At 47.1% G+C, this 23,919-nt stretch overlaps 1 protein-coding gene across 4 annotated transcripts in view; it reads right to left on the bottom strand.

Annotated features, from left to right (window-relative positions):
- Nucleotides 1-23,919, bottom strand: part of CORO7 (coronin 7) — a 343,435-nt gene that overhangs the window by 68,582 nt on the left and 250,934 nt on the right. For all 4 annotated transcript variants that reach the window (XR_011022668.1, XR_011022669.1, XM_068244173.1 and 1 more), the window contains exons 14-17: nucleotides 22,891-22,977; nucleotides 17,179-17,275; nucleotides 14,356-14,531; nucleotides 9,366-9,471 (exon numbers count right to left, since the gene is read on the bottom strand). Coding sequence is in view for 2 of the 4 variants with exons in the window: in XM_068244173.1 (XP_068100274.1) it covers nucleotides 9,366-9,471; nucleotides 14,356-14,531; nucleotides 17,179-17,275; nucleotides 22,891-22,977 (466 nt within the window). In the remaining 2 variants the exon portion in view is untranslated. The remainder of the gene's footprint in view (nucleotides 1-9,365; nucleotides 9,472-14,355; nucleotides 14,532-17,178; nucleotides 17,276-22,890; nucleotides 22,978-23,919) is intronic.

The following is a 23,919-nucleotide window of genomic DNA, read 5'->3' as shown; positions in this document are numbered from 1 at the left end:
CTTGCTGCTGCTGCTGCCTGGGGGGAGATCTCACTGCTTCTGCTTGTGAGTCTCCATTAAGTTTGCTCTTATCATTCTCTTATCACCTCTTCAAAGCAGGTGGTATGTTCTGTGCCATTACCGCCTGCTCTAATCTTTATGAATTGACATTTACTGTTGAGTTAATTGTCACAGGAGCCCCACTGGCCGTGAACACGCAAAACCGTCCGATCCGATTCTAGCACACAGATTGAGAGCTATGGACGCAATCTGCGTAGAATTGGCGGAGTTTGAGCGGCACGACGCAGTAGGGAGCCTGTGAGGTTACGAAAATACACTTTTACTCCAACCCAGGGGTAGATTTGCCACCATCTCTGTTTTCTATCAGCCCAGAGAAAACTGCTAACTGGCTATAGGCCTGTGAAACAAACAACCGGTTAAAACTGTGCAATTCCTATCTATCTATCAAAACAGTAGCGTCCCTTCGGAAGTTTAGGTCTCGTCTGTGTATACTGAATAGAAGGTTTTACTGAGAGGTAAAGACCTTTTAAAAAGCCTTTATTTGTTACAATATAAATAATTAATATATACAGACAATCGTGAACAATTAAACGATGAGAGACAGTGATAACACAGTACATAAAAGAAAAAGGGATAAAAAGAACGAATACTTATGATTCTGTGGAAAGTCCGTTCGGGAAAAGACAAAGTTCCTTTGTTGCAGTTAGTTCGCAATATGGCCGAACCACATGGCCGTTGCTCCGCCTGCAAGATGGCCACTGCTATTTCCCCAAGCAGTGGCAGTCTTTTCGGTATGATGGAAAGTGGGGGAATTGGCTGGGAGTCCTCATGCAATCAGTTTTGAGCACTGACATTTCTGGGCGGAGTCTCAAGCTCAGCCCAGGGGCGTGTCAGGCAGTGAGTTCTCAGGGGAGGAACTTCCAACCATCCACAAAATATGTCCAATTTCATATCCCGCCGGGGTTTTGTCGCACATGCAAACCGATTTCATATTCAGATTGGGCTGAGAATACACGTTCATAGGACATCAAACTTGCAATATTTGGGGCGCACGGGGACCCCATTATTCATATCTCAGCCCCTGCTCGGGTTACCTGGCTATGTCTAGTATCACCATATTCTACAGAATTAGGGAAACAAAATTATGTAATTTTCATATTCCTCCCATGGATGGTATTTGCAAAATGTGACAAAGTTATCAACACCATGCATTCCATACTCAGTCTAGTCGGTGCCGTCAAGACTGGGAGGAATGTAGGTGTCAATAGACCTCATGCTGTGCTAGCTTCCCCTGTTGAATAGACTCTGTTGGTATTTCAGCTCTGCCCAATTAGCACATTAGTGTCACCAGAGCTTTTCCGGGAGCCTTAAAAGGATTTCTTGCTAAACCAGGTTGCTTTAGCCATATGCTAACGCAGGCCCATTCAGCCCTCATGGCAAAAAGGGGGGAAAGGCAGGAAGGAAAAACTTCTATTTAAAAATAAAGAATGTCAGTTTTCTGATCACGGTTGCGATCGGACAATCGGCCGCGAATCCTCGGACGACTGGGCGTCGCCCGGCGTCACACCTCCCCCTTCCCGAGCTCTGCTCAGGGAGGTGTCAACAGGACGCCTTCCGTAGCAGCTATTGGCGCTGTTGGGTCGGGTTCCCCCTGACACCGCGACAGCCCATCAGCGTTTTGGTGTCGGCTGCCTGCTTTGTGTTGGATCGTAAAGTCGTACTGCTGCAATGACAGGCTCCACCGTAGGAGCTTGCCGTTGGTTCCAGCAGTACGGTTTAGCCAACTCAGGGGATTGTGATCAGTGACGATCGTGAAGGAGCGGCCGTACAGATACGACTGCAGTTTCTGTAGGGCCCACACGATCGCCAGGCACTCCTTTTCAGTTGTGGAGTAGGCTACCTCTCGGGGCAGGAGCTTCCGGCTCAGGTAGAGGATAGGGTGTTCATCCCCCTTTCCATCCACCTGGCTGAGGACTGCGCCGAGACCGTAGTCAGAGGCATCGGTTTGCACCACAAACCGACGACTGAAGTCTGGGGCCTGAAGCACAGGGGCGCTTGCGAGGGCCTGCTTCAAGGCCTGGAAGGCATTCTCGCAAGCGGGGGTCCAGCTAACAACCTTGGGGTGCTTCTTGCTAGTGGCATCGGTCAGGGGCTTCGCCAGTGTACTATAGGCGGGAACAAATTTCCTATAGTAGCCGGCGGTCCCCAGGAACGCCTGGACCTGCTTTTTCGTGATAGGTCGAGGCCATGCCAGGATGGCGTCCACCTTTCCCGTGTCAGGTTTCAGGGTGTTACCCCCCACCCGGTGACCTAAGTACTGCACCTCGGTCATGCCAATCTGACACTTACTCGGTTTAACCGTCAGATTGGCCATGGCCAGCCTCTCTAGTACCTGGGACAGGTGTTTGAGGTGTTCTTCCCAGGTGGGGCTGAACACCGCAATGTCATCCAGATACGCTACAGCGAACCCTTGCATTCCCTCTAGCAGGTCGTTCACGGCCCGCTGAAACGTGGCCGGGGCGTTCTTCATCCCAAAGGGCATCATCGTGAACTCGAAGAGGCCGAAAGGGGTGATGAAGGCCGACTTTTGCCTCGCGTCAGGTGCAAGTGGTATCTGCCAATACCCCCGGCTCAGATCCATGATTGATAGGTACCTGGCTGATGCCAGTGTATCTAGCAGCTCATCAATGCGAGGCATGGGGTAGGCGTCTGTAGTGGTGATGGCGTTCAGTTTCCTGTAGTCTACGCAGAACCGAGTTGTCTGGTCCTTCTTGGGGACCAGGACAACAGGGGCTGCCCAGGCACCACTGGACTTTTGAACCACCCCTAACTCCAGCATCTCCCTCACCTCCTTCTGCATGTCCGCCTGTACCTCGGGATAGCGGGTGGCGTAATCCACCACCGTCAGGATGTACCTTTTGCCACTGCTGCTGGGAGTGGGCAATGGTCCAATCATGTCGACTGCCACCCTGTGAAAGGGCTCACCTATGATTGGCAGTGGACACAAGGGAGCCTTGCGGGGGTTCCCAGCCCGTTTTACCTTTTGGCAAACAGTACATGAGCGGCAATAGTTGGTCACATCGATCCGCATCCTGGGCCAGTAGAAATGACCCTGGATACGGTCAAGTGTCTTGTGGATTCCCAAGTGCCCTGCCAGGGGAATGTCATGTGCGGACTTCAGCACATGCCCCCGGAAGGCACTGGGTACCACAAGCAACTTGGTACCCACACTTGTTTCACCTTCGGTGGGCTGTACAGGCTCGCTGTACAGCTTACCACCTCCCCAATATACCTTGAAGGTACCTTCATTCGTGAGGGGCTCAGAAGCCTGTCTTCTGAGTGCCTTGAGGCTAGGGTCAGTCTGGAGTGCTTGCACAAATGCAGCACTCTCGCTTTCAGCCAGCTGGCCCGTGGCATATGCAGTTAGTGGCCGAAGGCTACCATCCCTGTGGTCAGAGGAGGGGGAGGAGGCCGGAACCTCTTCCACCTGCTCTGAGCCCAGGTTCTGAGCAGCGCGGCTGCGTGTTACTGCCAGTACAGGTACACCTTCAGACTGGCACATACTGGCATTACTCACATCCTGGCTGCATGCATGAATTACAGTGACAGGTACAACAACATTTTCATCACAAACAATCGGTATATCAAACACAGGTACCTGTGACACAGGTACTATTGGACTCGGTACCCCTGGACTGGGCACATTCAACCCACCTCCCCCCTGTTCTTGCCCCTTGGTGCAAAGTACCTTAGTGTGGGCGGAGAGTCCGTCTCCCTCCTGGCAGTCTGAGGGGCTTGGGGCAGGTTCATAATAGGACACAAGCTTGCCCAGGTCGGTCCCCAACAAAACTGGGACCGGCAGTTGGTCCAGGACCCCAACAACCTTCTCTTGAACCCCCACCCCCCAATCGATGGACACCCGAGCCTGGGGAATGCGAGAAAGAGTGCCCCCCACTCCAGTGAGGGTAAGGTATTTGTCAGGGAGGATATTTTCCGTCGGGACCAGGTGCGCACGCACCAGGGTGACATCCGCTCCAGTGTCGCGGAAACCGGTAACAAGCTGGTCGTTCACTGTAACCAGCTGGTGGTTGCTCGTAGCGGAGTGGATCCCTCTCCCACCTGCGAACATGACGTTGTTGGGTGCTCCCGGCTGGGGTGCGCTGGCTGGCGGCAGTTGCCGTGGGCGAGGTGTAGGTGGTGCAGGAGCTGGCGCTGTCTGCCTCCGCTCCGGGCAGTTAAACTTCATGTGTCCGGGCTTGCGGCAAAAGTGACAGGTGATGCCCTCTGTTACTGCAGGCCTGGACGCAGCAGCTGCGCTGGATGGCCTCTGGGGCGCACGGCTCACAGAGGTAGGAGAGTCTGCAAAATTGTGGGACTGACCTCCTCTCCAGCTAGATGGGGCAGTCCTGCGGGTCTCCGGCACCCTGGTCGTTGCAAAGGTCTCAGCGAGGTCTGCAGCGACCGTCGCGGACGCCGGTCGGCGCTCCAGCACAAACTGGCGTACGTCAGCCGGGCAAATGTTCAGAAACTGCTCCAGGACGATTAAGTCCTCCAGGACACCGTAAGACCCTTTAGTGAGGCCTAGCGTCCACTGGCGGAGTGTGGTGAGCAGACTGCTGACCACATCTTGATAAGAATCAGTAGATTTTTTCTGCCAGGACCTGAACCTTTTCCGGTAGGCTTCTGGCGTCAGCTGGTACTTAGTGATTATAGCCTCCTTTATAGCGGTATAATCATTGTCCTTTTCCACAGGCAACTCTGAGAAAGCATCAAGCGCTTTGTAGCGCAGCAAGGGTGTCAGATGTCTGGCCCACTGGTCTCGGGACAGACGATACTGACGGCAGGCCTTTTCAAAAGACCTCAAAAACAAGTCAATGTCAGTGTCTTTTTCGATAATAGCAAATTTAAATTTTGCACTTACTGGAGCGGCAGTCCCTTCAGCAGGGAGGCTGGGCGTTGAACTCCGGCTGGCTTGCTGCACTTTCGCCATGTTCAGCTCATGCTGTCGTCTCTCCCGCGCCTCTGCAGATTGGCGTTCCTCTCGCTTTTGCTCCGCCATGTACTGCAGGTACTTGTCCACATCAGTTTCCATCAGCTTTTGCAATGCCTGCTGCATTACTGGATCAACATAACTGGACAGTCCAGTACTGGCCGGTTCCAGGCGAGTACTTTCAGGGGTTCTGGGGTCGGGGTTCACACTGACAGCCTCCTGCGTATCTGTTGCCGCATTGCCCGCGGGTTGCTCAACCTCGGTACGCACAGGATCTTCAGTCTCTGGTTCCCCTCGACTTGCGTTAGATGAGCCGGTGTCCTCCACAGTGGACACCTCCAGCGTCCGCAGATTCTGGCTATCCCATCGGTACAAGTCCGTTATCAGGTCCTGCTGTTTCTTGCCGCGGATGTCCATGCCTCTCGCCTCGCACAGACTCTGCAGGTCGGATAGGACCATGACCTTGTAATTCCCGGACATTTCCATGCCAAATAAAAGAAAACTTAGGGGAGGGGTACTGGTTACACAGTCTCTCTGTATATATGAAAAATATATTGCACTCAGTCACTACCAACGAATTAGTTCGTTTCTCGATAGGGCTAATTCGATAGCCCTACCTGAGATACTATCAGCACACACAGATCCCACCGCTGCCACCACTGTCACAGGAGCCCCACTGGCCGTGAACACGCAAAACCGTCCGATCCGATTCTAGCACACAGATTGAGAGCTATGGACGCAATCTGCGTAGAATTGGCGGAGTTTGAGCGGCACGACACAGTAGGGAGCCTGTGAGGTTACGAAAATACACTTTTACTCCAACCCAGGGGTAGATTTGCCACCATCTCTGTTTTCTATCAGCCCAGAGAAAACTGCTAACTGGCTATAGACCTGTGAAACAAACAACTGGTTAAAACTGTGCAATTCCTATCTATCTATCAAAACAGTAGCGTCCCTTCGGAAGTTTAGGTCTCGTCTGTGTATACTGAATAGAAGGTTTTACTGAGAGGTAAAGACCTTTTAAAAAGCCTTTATTTGTTACAATATAAATAATTAATATATACAGACAATCGTGAACAATTAAACGATGAGAGACAGTGATAACACAGTACATAAAAGAAAAAGGGATAAAAAGAACGAATACTTATGATTCTGTGGAAAGTCCGTTCGGGAAAAGACAAAGTTCCTTTGTTGCAGTTAGTTCGCAATATGGCCGAACCACATGGCCGTTGCTCCGCCTGCAAGATGGCCACTGCTATTTCCCCAAGCAGTGGCAGTCTTTTCGGTATGATGGAAAGTGGGGGAATTGGCTGGGAGTCCTCATGCAATCAGTTTTGAGCACTGACATTTCTGGGCGGAGTCTCAAGCTCAGCCCAGGGGCGTGTCAGGCAGTGAGTTCTCAGGGGAGGAACTTCCAACCATCCACAAAATATGTCCAATTTCATATCCCGCCGGGGTTTTGTCGCACATGCAAACCGATTTCATATTCAGATTGGGCTGAGAATACACGTTCATAGGACATCAAACTTGCAATATTTGGGGCGCACGGGGACCCCATTATTCATATCTCAGCCCCTGCTCGGGTTACCTGGCTATGTCTAGTATCACCATATTCTACAGAATTAGGGAAACAAAATTATGTAATTTTCATATTCCTCCCATGGATGGTATTTGCAAAATGTGACAAAGTTATCAACACCATGCATTCCATACTCAGTCTAGTCGGTGCCGTCAAGACTGGGAGGAATGTAGGTGTCAATAGACCTCATGCTGTGCTAGCTTCCCCTGTTGAATAGACTCTGTTGGTATTTCAGCTCTGCCCAATTAGCACATTAGTGTCACCAGAGCTTTTCCGGGAGCCTTAAAAGGATTTCTTGCTAAACCAGGTTGCTTTAGCCATATGCTAACGCAGGCCCATTCAGCCCTCATGGCAAAAAGGGGGGAAAGGCAGGAAGGAAAAACTTCTATTTAAAAATAAAGAATGTCAGTTTTCCGATCACGGTTGCGATCGGACAATCGGCCGCGAATCCTCGGACGACTGGGCGTCGCCCGGCGTCACAGTAATTACCACACAAGTCGGTAATTTACCTCACTGCTCGGGAATGTCAGCTTTTCATGCGGTAACTGCTTTTAAGAATTGACATTTTGCTGCTCGGTAAAGTCAGTTGTTTTCTGCATTACCGCATGCGGTAATGCTTTATGAATGATAGCCAATCTGTTTTATAATACCTTATATTTACTACTACCGTATAAAACAGATAATAGTATGTAAATGGTTACTCCACAATAGTAGTAAACTTTAGGGATGCAATAATTCTGAGCTGATGCATGAATTTTGTATGCAGATGCATGCAGACAATGGACCAATCAAATCAAGCTGCCAAAGTGGGATTTGATTGGTCCAGTTTCAAGCTGTATAAATGAGAGAATTATACCCCTCAAGAGGTCACAAAAATCAGTACAATTCAAACTTTCCCCAATGTAATCAAAACATTAGAAGCAGTAGGGTATTGTAGCCATCAGTAAAAGCAAGATGTTTTGAATCAGGAGGATGCCAATTATTATTTACACTTAAAGATAAGTTAAGAAAAAATATATAAAATAAAAAAAAATAAAATGAATTGTGGCATTTATAACCTATCATACCAGCCCTTTATTTTATTGTATATATTTTTTATTTTGCATGCTGGTGGTAAGAAGGTTTTTAATGTCACTGTTGTATTTCATGTACTGCAATTCTTTTTAGCTTATATCAAGCAGTGTACTTACTCTGCCTAGCTACATTTGAACTCTGGACTTACGATGTCTCCCAATCACCCGAAGTCTGTGGTATGTGATGGTTTAGTAAACAGTGGTCTTATCTATTTCTTATAAATTAGCTAGCATCCCTGTGAGACCCTCCTGGAGTTGGTATTAGGGCATCTAATGACAAGTTATTTATGTTTGCAAAATAATGTTTTTTCTCTGAATGTCCAGTGTATATAAGCTGGGATGGAAGTCTGAAGAAGGCATATTAGCCGAAAGCTTACTTTTTAGTTTTCTCTAAGTTAGCCAATAAATGGTATCATCTTGATTCAAAACTTCTTGCTTTTAATCAAAACTTAAAATTACAGAATTAATTTTTTTTCTGTAAGTTTAATAAAAGTAATGTAAAAAACAACAGACTTTAAAGAGAAACTGTAACCAAGAATGGAGTTTCATCCCAATCAGTAGCTGATACCCCCTTTCCTATGAGAAATCTTTTCCTTTTCACAAACGGATCATCAGGGGGCTCTGTATGGCTGATATTGTGGTGAAACCCCTCCCACAGTGTGATGTCAGGACCATAGTCCTGACAGTTTCCTGTCTGTGAACCTCATAGTATAGTGGGAAATAGCTGTTTACAGCTGTTTCCAACTGTCAAAAAAGCAATCAGCATCTCCTTCCACTGACATCACCCGCAAGCAGTAAAAATGTCACCATGTGATAAATGTCAGAATGTAAATAAGGGAAAGGAAAGATTTTACAATGGGCAAACACTGACCAAATCATTTATACATAATTGTTGAAAAAATGAAGCACTTTTTTTATTACATTATTTTCACTAAAAGTTCCTCTTTAACCCTCTGGGGGATAATCCCGAGCTGAGCTTGGGGTAAGCCGCCACAGAGGATTTCTCAGGCCCTGGTGGGCCGATTTGCATAATTTTTTTTTTTTGTTGCACGCAGCTAGCACTTTGCTAGCTGCGTGTATATACCGATCGCCGCCGCTCCGCGCTGATACGCCGCTACCTGCCATGCCGCTCCCCCCCAAGACCCCGTGCGCAGCCTGGCCAATCAGTGCCAGGCAGCGCTGAGGGGTGGATCGGGACTCCCTCTGACGTCACGACGTCGTTGATGTCGATGACGTCATCCCGATCGTCGCCATGGCGACGGGGGAAGCCAAACAGGAAATCCCGTTCTGAACGGGATTTCCTGTTTGCTTTGATTGCCAGAGGCGATCGGAGGGGGTGGGGGGATGCCGCTGCACAGCGGCTATCATGTAGCTAGTGCTAGGCTAGCTACATGATTAATAAAAAATAATAATTTTAAAAAAATGTGCTGCGCCGCCCCCTGGCGATATTATTGTATCGCCCAGGAGGTTAAGGAGCAGTAGTTACTATAATTGAAAGAACAGAGCAACTGAGGACAACATAATGGATAGTGTAATATATGTCTGCCAAATGTAGACAGAGGAGTAAGGAAAACCAGCAATCAAACCAAAGGAAACCAGGGAAAATACACACAGGAAGTCTGTAAATAAGAAACAACATTCTCTTTATTTCCAGTATGCAATCCCAGTGTAAGTGATCTGCCCTCACTGCTGTATACACAGTGTGACACGGCTCTCATCATACCTGTGACCAGCCTGTGGGGGTTGAAGGGGTCCCATGTGAGGTCGGTGACAGGCACTGTGTTCTCGATAGAGGGCAGGGAGTCTGGTACCCGTCCAGTCTGTGACAGCTGTGGGTAACATAAGCACACAATCATCCACAGGCAGCACACACTATGCCTTGCAGTGAGGTCTGTGAGTTCAGCATCCGTATCAGCCAATGAGATCAAAGCTTCTCTTCTTCAACCGCAGCACTAATCAAACTAATCTCCCAAAAAAACAACAGCAGCATATTGCAGGAGGCGGTCTAAAGGATGAGCAACACTGAAAAATAAAAGCAAAGCAGCAAACCTGGACTTGGTTTTAAAAAATGTGCCTATTAGAAGGGAAACTTGTGTAGCTTTCAACTGGGTCATATCAGATTATAGTAAGGATTGCTTACTACGCACTCATTTTCAATAATTGGCGTCATGGTGGCGTAGTGGTTAGCGATCTCGCTTGCAGCGCTGAGTCCCCGGTTCAAATCCCAGCCAGGGCGTTATCTGCGAGGAGATTGTAAGTTTTCCCCAGCGTCTGTGTGGTTTTTTTTCCAGGCACTCTGGTTTCCTCCCACATCCTAAAAACATACTGATAAGTTAATTGGCTTTCCCCTAAGTTGGCCCTAGACTATGATACATCCACTACAAGATACATACATAGACAGATGACTATGGTGGGGATTAGATTGTGAGCTCCTCCGAGAGTCAGTTAAGTATGGAGAAAATATACTCTGTACAGTGCTGCAGAAAAGGCCGGCGCTATATAAATACTAAATAATAATAATAGTTGTTGGCTGGATAGTGTACTGGATTAGGGCACCACCTCTGATATAGGAGACCTGGGTTCAAAGCTCAGCTCTTCTTTTTCAGCAAGCCAGCACATATTCAGTAAGGAGTTCTTGGGCAAGACTCCCTAACACTGCAGGGTGGCTTATTAGTCGCTGCAGCTCTGAAGCGCTTTGAGTCCAACAGGAGAAAATTGCTATATAAATGTTAGAATTATTATTAACTGTCACCTTGGAGATCGCTAGGGCGACAGTCTTGGCAACATGCTACAGACGTCTCCTCTGGCTACAGCCTAGAGAGGTGTTCTTTTGTTATAGGAAGGAGAGGGGAGGAGGGACAACTGAGCAGCACAAGTAGCTTTTGCGGACTGTGCAGTGCATAATGGCGCTTAAAGGGACCCTGAACAGTAAAAAAAATAAAAATAAAAAAATAAACGGAACTTACCTGGGGCTTCCTCCAGCCCCTCCGTAGCCCGTGAGGTCCCTGGCGTCCTGTGTGTCCCTTCTGTGGTCCCAGATGGTGGCTCCATTAGGTGCACGACTTCGGCTGAAGTGGTGTGCAACTGCACATGCATGGCCAGTTTGCAGCCCGGCTCGATCACGTGCCCATCACTGTAAGTGTTCTATGCATGCGTGGTTGTCACAAGAATGACCCCTGCATGGGCAGAACGCTTATGGCAACAGGCACGTGATCCAGCCAGACGTGCCACGCATGTGCAGCTGAGCACGACATAGTCCGAAGTCGTGGACTGAAAAGAGCCGCCCGTGGGACCATGGAGGAGTTTTGGGCGGCTGAAAGAAAGCCCCAGGTAAGTTCAGATTCCATTTTTTTTAGCATCTAGCATGCTGATGTAGCTTCACAGGATAGTTATATGGATGCTACATTTCCAAGAGGCCCCCAAACACCCCCTCCAGCTGTGACCAGTCTAGCGTGTGTACAAAGCCTTAAAGTGAACCTTAAGCCAGAAAAAAAAAATGAGTTTTACTCACCTGGGGCTTCTACCAGCCCCCTGCAGCAGTCCTGTGCCCTCGTAGCCACTCACTAATCCTCTGGTCCCCTGCTACCAGCTAGTTTCGTTTTTGCCGACAGGCCTGTCAGGACTGGCCACGCGTAGCTTTTTCTGCATTCCCGACTGTAATTAGCGCTATTGCGGGCCGCAACGCGTACAAAAATTCGCGTTGCTGCATATCTATGCGTGCATAATGCGGCAACGCGTATCTTTGTACGCGTTGCTGCCCGCAATAGCGCTAATTACAGTCGGGAATGCGGAAAAAGCTACGTGTGGCCAGTCCTGACAGGCCTGTCAGCAAAAACGAAACTAGCTGGCAGCGGGGGACCAGAGGATTAGTGAGTGGCTGTGAGGGCACAGGACTGCTGCAGGGGGCTGGTAGAAGCCCCAGGTGAGTAAAACTTTTTTTTTTCTGGCTTTAGTGTCTCTTTAAGCTCCATCTACACGATACGATTCTTTGTGCGATATGATTACGATTCTGTTTACGATCCAATTAAATCGGTCATGTCCGATCGGGAATCGATTCAATTTAATTCGATTTGCAATTGTTTTGCAATGGCAAATCGAATAGAATCGAATCAAATCCCGATCGGACATGTCGGATTTAATCAGACTATATATAGAATTGTAATTGAATTGCACAAAATATTGCATTGTGTAGATTGGGCTTTAGAGTTTGCGCTACTGCAGTTGTATGCGCCCAGTTACAGCAAAAGTGTATCTTCAATAAATCCAAGACAGCCTAGGTTCAATAAAATAACTCCATGCTGCCAGTGTGCGCAAATGACTCCAGTGACACACTTGCTAATTTACTAACCTTTCAGCAACCTTCACTATACTATGATATTATCCAGATGAGCATTGCAAGTGTTTGCCACCTAATGGCATACTTGGGGAAAAAAAACACCCAAAAAAAAAAAAAAAACCAGACCCAGGTTAGCTGATTGACTTACCTTCCTACTCATCCTTAGCAAATTAACCACTTTGTTAACCAGTTCACCCCCAAGGGTTTTTATCCTAACGGACCAGAGCAATTTTCAGTTGTCAGCGCTTCTCCCTTTTATTCCCTAATAACTTTATTACTACTTATCACAAGAAAATGATCTATACCTCGTTTTTTTCGCCACCAATTAGGCTTTCTGTGGATAGTACATTTTGCTAAGAATTTTTTTATTCTAAATGCATTTTAATGAGAAAAACAGAAAAAAAAGAAAAAAAATCATTATTTCTCAGTGTTCAGCCTTTATAGTTTTAAAATTAAACATTCTCCTGTGGATAAAACAAACACGTTTTATTTGCCCAGTGGTCCCGATAATTAAACCGTTTAGATTATGTCCCTACCACAATGTATGGCGACAGTATATTATTTTGAAATATAAGTGGTTATTTTTCTGTTTGTTCTGGCCATAATTACAAGCCCCTATGTAATAAATTAAAATTAATTTTCCCCCATAAAATATAGAATAAAAAAAGCTGAGTCCCTAAGGCAACTATTTTTTTATTTTTTTTAAGCTGATTTTTTTTTACAAGTGTTTTTTTTGGAGGGGAGGGTTGGAAGTGTAATTTTATTAATGATGTGTATATACTTGAAAATGTATGTATTTTGTAGGTGTAATATACGTTTTGGCCACAAGATGGCGCTAGTGAACACTCATAGGCCGTGTTTTTTTTTTTTTTTTTTTTTTTTTTTTTTTACACTTTATTAAACTGTTACATTTCCTGTTTATGTGAATGGACGTAGCCGCTGTTCGCGGTCACGTCCATTCACTCCAGGCACTGCGATTGGGTAGAGGACTGTTCGGTCCTCTTCCCCAATCACCCAGCACGGGATCCCGACGGTAATGGCGGCGGTAGCGGCGGACACACGGCGGTAGCAGCGGCGGGAATGCGCGACGTATTAAAACGTCATGTTGCTGTTAATAGCGGTAAGCATGACGTTTTAATACGTTAGGATGGCGGTAAATGGTTAAAGTGAACCAGAGACGAAGCACCCTCAAGTATTTTACCACATATATCAGTAGGAACATTAGAGAAAACACCTACCCTGCTCTCTGTTTCATTCTTCACTGCTCAGTCTGCTTGTTAGCAGCCCTGATAAAATCCCCGACTGAGCATTCAGTCTGGCTTTGCTCAGGAATCATGATAGCTGTCTGTCTTATCTGATGTCTTTTCAAGCCCAAGCCTGCCCCCTTGTGGCTCTGCTATAATGACTCAGCTATAATGATTCCTGAGCAAAGCCAGACTGAATGCTCAGTCGGGGATTTTATCAGGGCTGATAACAAGCAGGATGAGCAGTGAAGGATGAAACAGAGAGCAGGGTAGGGGTTTTCTCTAATGCTCCCACTGATATATATGGTAAAATACATGAGGGTGCTTCGTCTCTGGTTCACTTTAAATACTGAAATGGTCTTTGTTTTTAACTAAAACTCACCATAGTTCTATATTAAAAAAAAAAAACTACAGTAACTGTGAAATATGTATAGTGCAGTCACTGTCTATGTATCTGATTCACCAATATCTCTGTCCTTCTGTTGCTCTGATATCTCTGTGCAGTTATTACAACATATACTGTACTGTGTCCGCACACTTTAGATTCAAATGCGATTTTACAAAGCTCAGTATTCATTAACCTCCCTAGCGGTATGATTACTACCAGATTTTAGGGTCTTAAAGCGTTACAATTTTTCACAAGCTTTTAGACTCTAAAAGCAGGGGAAAAAATCATACCGCTAAGATAGATCTGCAGCAGCCCCTGCATATAACTCACCTCCCTGGGATCCAGCGCTGCATTTCTCTCTCCATTCACCTGGTGGCGCTCTACCCCATAGTTAGATTGCTGTCTGTCGTCATGTGACAAACGGCGATCTCTCCCGAGGGATAGAGAGCCTCCGGAGCCCGGAAGAAGAATGGCTGCCAGTGTCTGGATCCCAAGGGAGGGGAGTTACAAATGCCTGGTGCAAGCAGGCTTTGTATATATCTCCCGGCAGATACCCCGAGTCAGGCTTGGGGTTACCGCTCTGAGCTGCGGATTTCTGGCCCGAGCCTGACTCAGCGTTACCACTAAGGAGGTAAAGACCGTTACTTGAACACTTGAACTACTATCCACCAATCCATCCATCCACTGCTCACTTAGCTCTTGATCTCCCGTATATTTTAGTTTCAGATATTTCGGCCCAACCTACCTCCAATACCGCTACCTGTCCCCCCGGGCCGGACAATGGAACTGCCACTCGCTGGTGATTGGCACAGAAGCCGTCGCTTTCTCCTGGTGTGCTCTGGCTCACCCCCTTCAGGTTGGTGATGTGATTGTCCCGGTGGAGCACAACTCCCTGGGTGTGGCGGAAGCGCGAGCTGGGGCCTGTGTGAAGGCCAAAGACAGATGTTTGGAGGTCACACACACCATGACGAAAATACTGTAAACATTAAAATGCACGTGTACACATACATATAAAATGCCGTGTAAATGACTCTCTCTCTACGTAGCAGTCTCTTACAGTAGGAGTTATGCCATGCATGGCTATGGGGAATCATATGAGTGATGTGAAGAAATGCTGCTGATCATTTGTTTTTTTCCCCACATGTGAATTCTATTGCAGACCATTGATTTCAGGGCTGTAATATCGCATCTGAATTTGCTTGCGGGGGAAAGGACAGGAATCGCAGTCATGGAATGGCAGCCTTTATCTGGCAACTCAGAACTTCTTCCAGACATGCTTTGGATTGGTGCATTTTTGTGTCTTTTGCAATTCTTGGCGAGGACCTAAGCAGAGTAGCCGGTTGGCCTGCCTACTACTGCCCAAAAATGTGAAAATTGAAGGAAATTTTGAGAATCTGCTATGAGGAGATGTACTAGTCCAGAACCAGTTTAGAGACATCAGATTTAGGGCCCATTCACACTACAATGCAAACGCAGCAGATGTGGAAACGATGCAGAATGCAAACGCTCAGGATTTGCTGGCGTCATTCACATTACCTGTCCTTTCCATCCGCTGCGTTTGTGGCGCCACCCTCTGCTCGCCCGCTGTACTGTCTGCTACTTGTCCCAGAGACCAGGAAGCATGGGGCTTCGTTGTTGAACTGTAAAAAAATCAATGTGAATCCTGCCTAGCAACAGGGAGGATTCTCATTGGTCCACCACGAACCAATGAGAATTTTCTTGTTGCAGCAGGATTCCCAGTGTTTATTTGCAAACCAATGAGGCGCATCTTCTGGTCATCGATCCCCTGTAGTGGACGGAACGGCGGTGGCGGAACCGAAAATCCACGGGAAAGGTTAGCGTTTTTCATGCGCCGACCAGCCTACTGCATTATGTCTGATTTGTGGGGCAATCACATTACTTCAGGTTGGGACTTTGCAGTTGCTATCCAGTCTGTCCGCGCTTTATTCGCATTCTCGTTTGACAGTGGAAACGCATCCTATTAATAACATAGGATGCATGTTCCTACGTTCCGGTAAACACCGCTTTTTTGTGTCGTGTGAACAGGCCCTAATAATACCTAATGTAAGTGACCGATACATAGGATGTACATCTTATTTGTATTTTTTTAAGCTGACCTGAACTCAGAACTTCCTCTCTGCTCTAAAAGATAAACAGCTGCACAATAAACTTTAAAGGAATACTGTAGGGGGGTCAGGGGAAAATGAGTTGAACTTACCCGGGGCTTCTAACGGTCCCCCGCAGACATCCTGTGCCCGCGCAGCCACTCACCGATGCTCCGGCCCCGCCTCCGGTTCACTTCTGGAATTTCTGACTTTAAAGTCTGAAAACCAGTGCGCCTGCGTTGCTGTGTCCTCGATCCCGCTGATGTCATCAAGAGCGCACAGCGCAGGCCCAGTATGGTCTGTGCCTGCGCAGTACACTCCTGGTGACATCAGCGGGAGCGAGGACACGGGCGTGCAGGCGCAGTGGTTTTCTGACTTTAAAGTCAGAAATTCCAGAAGTGAACTGGAGGCGGGGCCGGAACATCGGTGAGTGGCTGCGCCAACACAGGATGTCTGCGGGGGACCATTAGAAGCCCCGGGTAAGTTCAGCTCATTTTCCCCCGACCCCTCTACAGTAGCGTACATTTGAAATCGGCGCCGGTAGACTTGGGCGCAGGATACAGCGGTATATAGCTGATCCTGCTTCTGCACAAGTCCGGGCCGATTTAATTACTATTCCCCCTCCAGGCCGACATGGATAGTGGGGGAATGAAATAATTCGGCTTCCAGCGATTGCTGGAGGCCGAATTATTATGTTTTTAAGCAACTTCGGCTCTGTCTTCTGACGGAGCCGATGTTACTCACTGAGCGCTTCAATAGGAATGATTCCTATTGAAGTCTATGGAGGCGCCGGCTGCGCCCAAATATAGCAGCGCTGAAAAGCACTGCTCCGCTACAGTATCCCTTTAAAGAAAAATATTTCAGAATCAGAATCAATATATTTTCGCCAAGTAAGTTTGCACCTACAAGGAATTTGTCTTGGCAGTTGCTTAACAAACACAAACAAAAACAATACAAGGACAGACTGTGTGTATATTACAAGTCAAGGACATTATTTCTTTGTTACAGCTGATACAAATCCTGCAATACATCTGCAGTGTGTCTTCTTCCTGCTTTCATGGAAGCAGACATAGGGTTAACATCCTGTCTTCACAAATTAGCTGCTCTGCCAAGGCAGCCAGCTGACATAGCTGAGAGATCAAATTACAACTTGTGATTAGTCACAGATGAAGGGGAATTAGACAGGCTAAACACTATAAATACATACAGGGTGCATTTCTCTCTGTTTTCCTTCTGTCCTGTGCAAGAGTTCAGGTCCAGACATCCAATTTTAACTGGCCATTCATTGGCCAATTTTGCCACTTCCCTGTAGTGGATCACAAACTGTTCGTAGTATTCAAAACCTGTAGACCCTCATACTACATGGCAGTAGTAAAATTGGTCAATCAAAATCCGATGTGTGTATACACCCTTAGATCAGTACTGTAGTAATAGAAGGACCAAAACGAGTGATTGCGGCTTACCCAGAATGCTTTGCAGGGACCGCTGACTGGTGCTGGACACAATCCCGCTGGAGGGGGAGGTGACAGAGCTGGAGGGAGAAGAGAGCGCACTCCCATCCTGCGGCATAAAAAGAGATAAATAAGTATGGAAAAGTATTATTATTATTGTTTTATAAAGCGCCAACATATTCCGTGGCGCTGTACAAAGTAAGAAACGAACATGGGGTTCATAATAATACAGACAATGTACACCAATATACAAGATACATCATTAGTGACCAAGTACAAAAATGATACAAAATACAGAAGTGGGAATGACAGTGATAAAAGTAACATGATAAATAAAATGGATAATAATTTTCAAGACACACAAGGGGGAGAGAGCCCTGCCCTTGCGAGCTTACAATCTAAAGGGAATGGGGGGGGGGGGGGGAGGAGGGGATATTTATCACATACAAGCTAACAGGCATATAGAATCAATGCAACCTCCATAGGGACTCACACAACTGCAATTAGCTTGAATAGATCAAAAGCCCCCATGAGTATCCACCTTACACAGCTCCTTAAAGATACTCACGGGTTTATAAATGGCCACTCAATGTGGCGTCCAGTCAAATCGATGATTTTGATCGATTTTCCATCAATCTGACATGTTGGGGCATCACTTTTTGGCAGATTTGACCAGAGTGAGTTGAGACAAAGAGAGAAAAGGATTCCTTCATCTCCCTGTAGTCTATCTGCTTCATTGATGTTCCCCCGGTCCCCTCAGTTGTGCCCCTGTCAGTCCCATAAAGTCACTGACTCAGCAGAGTCCCGGACTAGTGCGCATGCGCGGACCTAGCAGCGGACACCACCTAATCGCACTCATGTAGCCATGAGTGTTCTGCGCAGTTTGTTTAGATTTCAACTGCGCATGCACAGAACGCTCCCGACCACAGGAGCGCGACCCGATGGTGGCCGCTATATAAATACTAAGTAATAGTGATTAAACCTTCTGGAGATATGGAGAGACCTTTCATACAAAGCAACACTTAGGGCTTGTTTCCACTAAGGGCGCTTTGTTTTTTTTTTTAAGCACCGGTGAGTTTTAAAATCACCCCTAAAAGCGCTTGTGCAATGATTCCCTATGAGAGTGTTCACATCTGAGCGGTTTGACTCCGATCCGCTCACCAAAGCGCTGCCTCTACCCTTTTCAGGGAGATTTGCCTCAATGGGAGGTATAGGGAAATCGCAAAGTGCTTTGTATAGCGATTTCCCCAGCGCTTTCATGAATAAATACATTGTATTTATTTATTACTGGGTGAAAGAGTTCACTTCCTGACTGACGTCAGGAAGTGAAAAAACAGAATCGCTCTGCAAAAGCCCTTAGAAAAGCACTTTACAAAAAAAGCCAACGCCCAAGTAAGCACCGGGAGGCGCTGAAAAAAAAATGTATCACACACAAAATCGCAAAACGCTGGTGTCAGCGATCGCGATTTATGATGTGAACAAGGCCTTAGATAAATGCTTTTGCTGGATTAAACAGATACCCTTGATTGTGCCTAAATCCGTGGTCCTCAAACTAAGGCCCGCGGGCCGAATGTGGCCCTCCAAGGCTTTTTCACTGGCCCCCAAACACAAAATGTATAACTTATAGATGCAGCTCACTGCACCTTTAAAGGATACCCGAAGTGACATGTGACATAGACATGGGTATGTACAGTGCCTATCACACAAATAACTATGCTGTGTTCCTTTTTTTTTCTCTGCCTGAAAGAGTTATCAGGTATGTAAGTGGCTGACTCAGTCCTGACTCAGACAGGAAGTGACTACAGTGTTACCCTCACTGATAAGAAATTCCCCTTTTTATCTCTTTCTTGCTCTCAGAAGCCATTTTCTGCTAGGAAAGTGTTTTATAGTTGAAATTTCTTATCAGTGAGGGTCACACTGTAGTCACTTCCTGTCTGAGTCAGGACTGAGTCAGCCACTTACATACCTGATATTTAACTCTTTCAGGCAGAGAAAAAAAAAAGGAACACAGCATAGTTATTTGTGTGCTAGGCACTGTACATACCCATGTCTATCTCATCATGTCACATCAGGTATCCTTTAAATATTGTTGCCCCGCATATTGAATGGCAGTGTTGGCACCACCCATCCCCATACTGTAGAAGCCAGTGAGCAGTCATTTGCTAGCTTCCAATACGATTCTACATCAGGTGACATTGCAGTCCAATTGGACAGCAGGCTGTCACCTGGGGATGCTTCACTGTCAGGTGCACAAAGACGTTCTTCGGGCGCCACATGACTGAATAGCTGCTGCTGGGAAGTCTCCTCTGGGCATGATTGGGGGAATAAATACCTAGATTCAATGATTTTATGTATGTTCCGGCCCCCCAGCAGTCTGAAGTAGGTTTACCTGGCCCTTGACCGAAAAAGTTTGGGGACCCCTTGGCCTAAATCATAAGAACATGTCAGCAATGAAATCCATTCATACAGAAGATGGCTCCTGCACTCCTCACCTTGCTGCAGCCCAGTCTTTTCACTGAAAACGCAGGGAGCAGTGGAAACCTACAATACAATGGTGACTGGGGCTATGCTGATTTGCAGTGAAGTGGTGAGGCAGGACCAGTAAGCCAATGTTTATTCACACCTCCACTGTGCAGGGTGAAGGCAAGAAGCTGACAGCAGAAGTGACAGAACTGCTTGTTCTCAATAGTTGTGTCACCCACCCAGCAATGCAAGGTCAATCATAGTAGTTGAACACAATTACCAACACTCCTGCTGGTAATACAGTTCACACCTATGAATTTCAATAACGGCTTTATCAAAACAAACTGCGGACAGTATGAGATACTCTTTATGTGCAATAACAAAACTGTTATAATAGTATTTGGGAAGCACTACAGTCATCAAAATCAGTACTGGACAGTAATGTATGACCATCACAGTAAAGTAAGCCGTTTATATTAACAGCTTGTTTATAATTTGATGCTGATGTGCTAGGCCTTTTGTCACACAATAAATTGTGTTTGCTTAAAGGGCAACTGAAGTGAGAAGACTATTTGCTGGTCAGTTTGGCTGTATAAAACCAGTGTCTAAATAACACCAGAAACAAGCATGCAGCTAATCTGTCAATTCTGACAACGTCAAAAACACCTGATCTCCTGCATGCTTGTTCAGGGTCTATGGCTGAAAGTATTCGAGGCAGAGGGTCAGCAGGGCTGCTAGGCAACTGGTATTGTGTAAAAGGAAATAAACTTGGCAGCCTCCATATACCTCTCTCTTCAGTTGTCCTTTAGAAACTTTTCTGTGCACGTTTTAGGACACATACCATGCGCATTTGTACACGCTAAAATGTGTTCATTCACAAGTGGACAAAAAAAGGACTTATGTCGTGGTTTTAAAACTCAATGAAAAATTAGGTACAGATTAACTTTATTACTTAACCACCTCAGCGGTATGGACGAGCTCAGCTCGTCCATTACCGCCAGAGGGTGCCGCTCAGGCCCTGCTGGGCCGATTTTGATCAAATAAAGAGCAGCACACGCAGCCGGCACTTTGCCAGCCGCGTGTGCTGCCCGATCGCCGCCGCTCTGCGGCGATCCACCGCGAGCAGCGGCGAAAGAGGGTCCCCCCAGCCGCCTGAGCCCTGCGCAGCCGGAACAAATAGTTCCGGGCCAGCGCTAAGGGCTGGATCGGAGGCGGCAGACGTCAGGACGTCGGCTGACGTCCATGACGTCACTCCGCTCGTCGCCATGGCGACGAAGTAAACAAAACACGGAAGGCCGCTCATTGCGGCCTTCCGTGTTACTTTTGGCCGCCGGAGGCGATCAGAAGAACGCCTCCGGAGCGCCATCTAGTGGGCTTTCATGCAGCCAACTTTCAGTTGGCTGCATGAAATAGTTTTTTTTTTATTTAAAAAAAACCCTCATGCAGCTGCCCTGGCGATCTTAATAGAACGCCAGGGTGGTTAAAGACTTCAGTAATTGACTCTGCTTAAATAACCAACTCAAAATTAAAGGTACTTTTTTATCATTTTAAATCCTTTAATGCAAAGCTCTATTTCAGATCTGCAAGGATCAGTGGGTGTCAGCATCAGTAACTTCCCCACAAATCATTAGAGCTCTGAAACTCCACCCCCCTTCGGTAAAACCACTGTGTCATTTTTTTTCTTCTAAAGTGTTCTAAAACTCAAAGGCCGAAGAGCTTCAGAACACTTTGAATAAAGAGGTTTCACCCCTCCACGCACCCTCTGCTCTGCCAACAAGATGAAGCTGGTTATTCCCAGGATACACCTAACATTTGGTGCTCGGGCCTTTTCCTACGTAGCCCCTACTCTATGGAACTCACTTCCACAATCAGTACGAGAGGCTCCTTCTCTGGACAGCTTTAAAAAAAGGCTAAAAACTCACCTCTTTTCCCGAGCCTTTGAGACTGCATAATGCAGGGTCACAGCGCTTTGAGTCCCCAGGGAGAAAAGCGCTATATAAATATTATTGTTATTGTTACTTACCTCAGAAGGGGGAAGCCTCTAGACCAGGGTCTCAAACTCAATTTACCTGGGGGGCCGCAGGAGGCAAAGTCAGGATGAGGCTGGGCCGCATAAGGAATTTCACAATTGCGGCGCATCGCCGCCTCTGCCCGCCCCTCTCACTCTTCCTTCACAGAGAGGGGCGAGGAAAGGCGGCTATTGACGTCCGGAGGGGCAGAGCTGAAGCTGAAAGCTCTGCCCTTTCCAGGAAATGTCGGCGGATTGCCCCCGGGCGATTTGGGGGCTCTGCAGCCGTTTAGCGGCGGGGATGCGGCGGATTACTTGGGAGCACCGAAGCGAACTATAAGGAAGCTTTTGCCGGCGAGGGCCACAAAATATTGTATCGAGGGCCGCGAGTTTGAGACCCCTGCTCTAGACCCTATCGCAGCTTCCCGTCGTCCTCCGCCTTATGGTGGTCTTTCTCTGCCCCTTGCAAAGCACAGCCGACAATTTGTCAGGCTGTGCAATATTTACCGTCCCCAGCAACAGCTTGGAAATAGGCAGAAATAGCCGATCCCAGTTGGGTCTGCTCTACTGCGCAGGCGCTTTGCACCTGCACAGTAGAGTGGACCCGACAGGTATTGTCTATATCAGTCTATTTCTGTTCTGAGAGCCGCTACTGCGCCTGCACCGGATCCAGGAAGGTAAATATTTACATGGCCACCGTCGGAGCGGCAATGCAAGACCACCGTGGGACGGAGGAGGCCTCAATAGGATCTGAGGCGAGTACCCCCCAGGGGCATTTTTTTTTCATACAGATTCTCTTTAATAGGCTGCCACTGAGCAGAGACAACAAAACATTCAATCTACTTTGTAAGTGTTTAAATATGAAATAAAACCAGGGGATGTCTAAAAAGGGTCATTTTTAGGAGTAGGAGGATAAATGCAAATTGTTGATCTCATCAGTTTCTTTTCACCTAAGGTAATTTATATCGATGGGACAAGGGATTGCCGGCTGCTCAGCTTTGTGTGAATCGATTGATACAAAGTCAGCTGGTGCCGTGATATTGATCAGATTTCTGCTTTCAATCGTTTGCATTTGATTTGTCCATTTCCAAGCTGCAAAAATATGCACACAAAAAATGCAAAAAAATCTGGATCAAAATAATCAGTCATTAGTTAAATTGGAACACAATCTCATAGTAGTGGATAGCAACCACAGGCCTGCAGACATGCAGAATAACCAAACACACTTCTCCGACTGGTGTTCCCCTACTCACACTGTGCTCGGGAGATACCACACCCTCTTTTCCCACAGGGAAGGAAGTGCGGGGCCTGCGGGACGGGTCCAGGGACACCTTCTCCACCTGGAAGTAAAATGACATTGATGAAACTCTGTGCAGGATTATATGTTGATATATATGCAGCTATGTTGAGTAAAAGACAAAAACTGCTGAAAACACACGATGGAGGCTGCAGTGAGGTATACAGTATAACCATTTCTCGTCTTCTCGTCTTCAGACAACAATGAATCTGACAGCTGTCAAGAGATATAGTGACATATAGTATAATGCACTCAATTATGCAGGGTACCCACTTTTACAGTAATTTTCCTGGTTTCAGCATCAGACACACTTCCTATAGCTATATATTGTTGCATATTAATATGTAACCTTGCCCTCCCAGTGATGCTTAGCCAAGGCTGTTTTGCTATGAGGGTCCATGCACACTGGCTCCTGTTGCATTAAAGCCATAGTCTCCAATAAAGTGCTCTGTGCCGAAACAGGAAAAAAGGGAACTGCAGGCGCCTTGGAAAAAAGCTCGACGCCATAGGCTCTCATTATAAAGCTGCAATTTGCGCCAATCATAGGAAATTTGGGCACAGGGAGGCGCCAGATAGAATAGAGGGTGCTGAGTTTTCCAGCTCTGCACAGCGGGCGTAGAAAGAATTGCAGCTCTGTGGTGAGGGGGGGGGGGGGGGGGCAGGGTGTTTAAGGTTTTAGCACCCGTGGTGCCACGGGGGGTGGGTATGTGGGGTTGTTAGGGTTAGGAGTGGGGGGTTAGGTGCCACCCGGGCAGTAGTTAAGGGTTAGGCGACACCGGGGGGGGGGGGGGGGGGTGGAGGGGGGGTTAAGGGTTAGGCATAGGTAGAGGGAGGGTTCTGTTAGGCATCTGCAGAGGGAAAGTTTCGTGTGAAGGTAGGGTTACGTTCAGTCATAGTAAAATATCAGTGGATTCCCGATATTTTACCATCAGGATTCAGTGGTAGAATATCACTAATTTTAACAATATTCTACTAGCAGCAATCC

This window comes from Hyperolius riggenbachi, chromosome 7 (assembly GCF_040937935.1).
Source record: "Hyperolius riggenbachi isolate aHypRig1 chromosome 7, aHypRig1.pri, whole genome shotgun sequence".
Taxonomy (NCBI): Eukaryota; Metazoa; Chordata; class Amphibia; order Anura; family Hyperoliidae; genus Hyperolius; species Hyperolius riggenbachi.
Note: the sequence above shows the minus strand (reverse complement) of the source record. Positions and strands in the feature narration are given on the sequence as shown.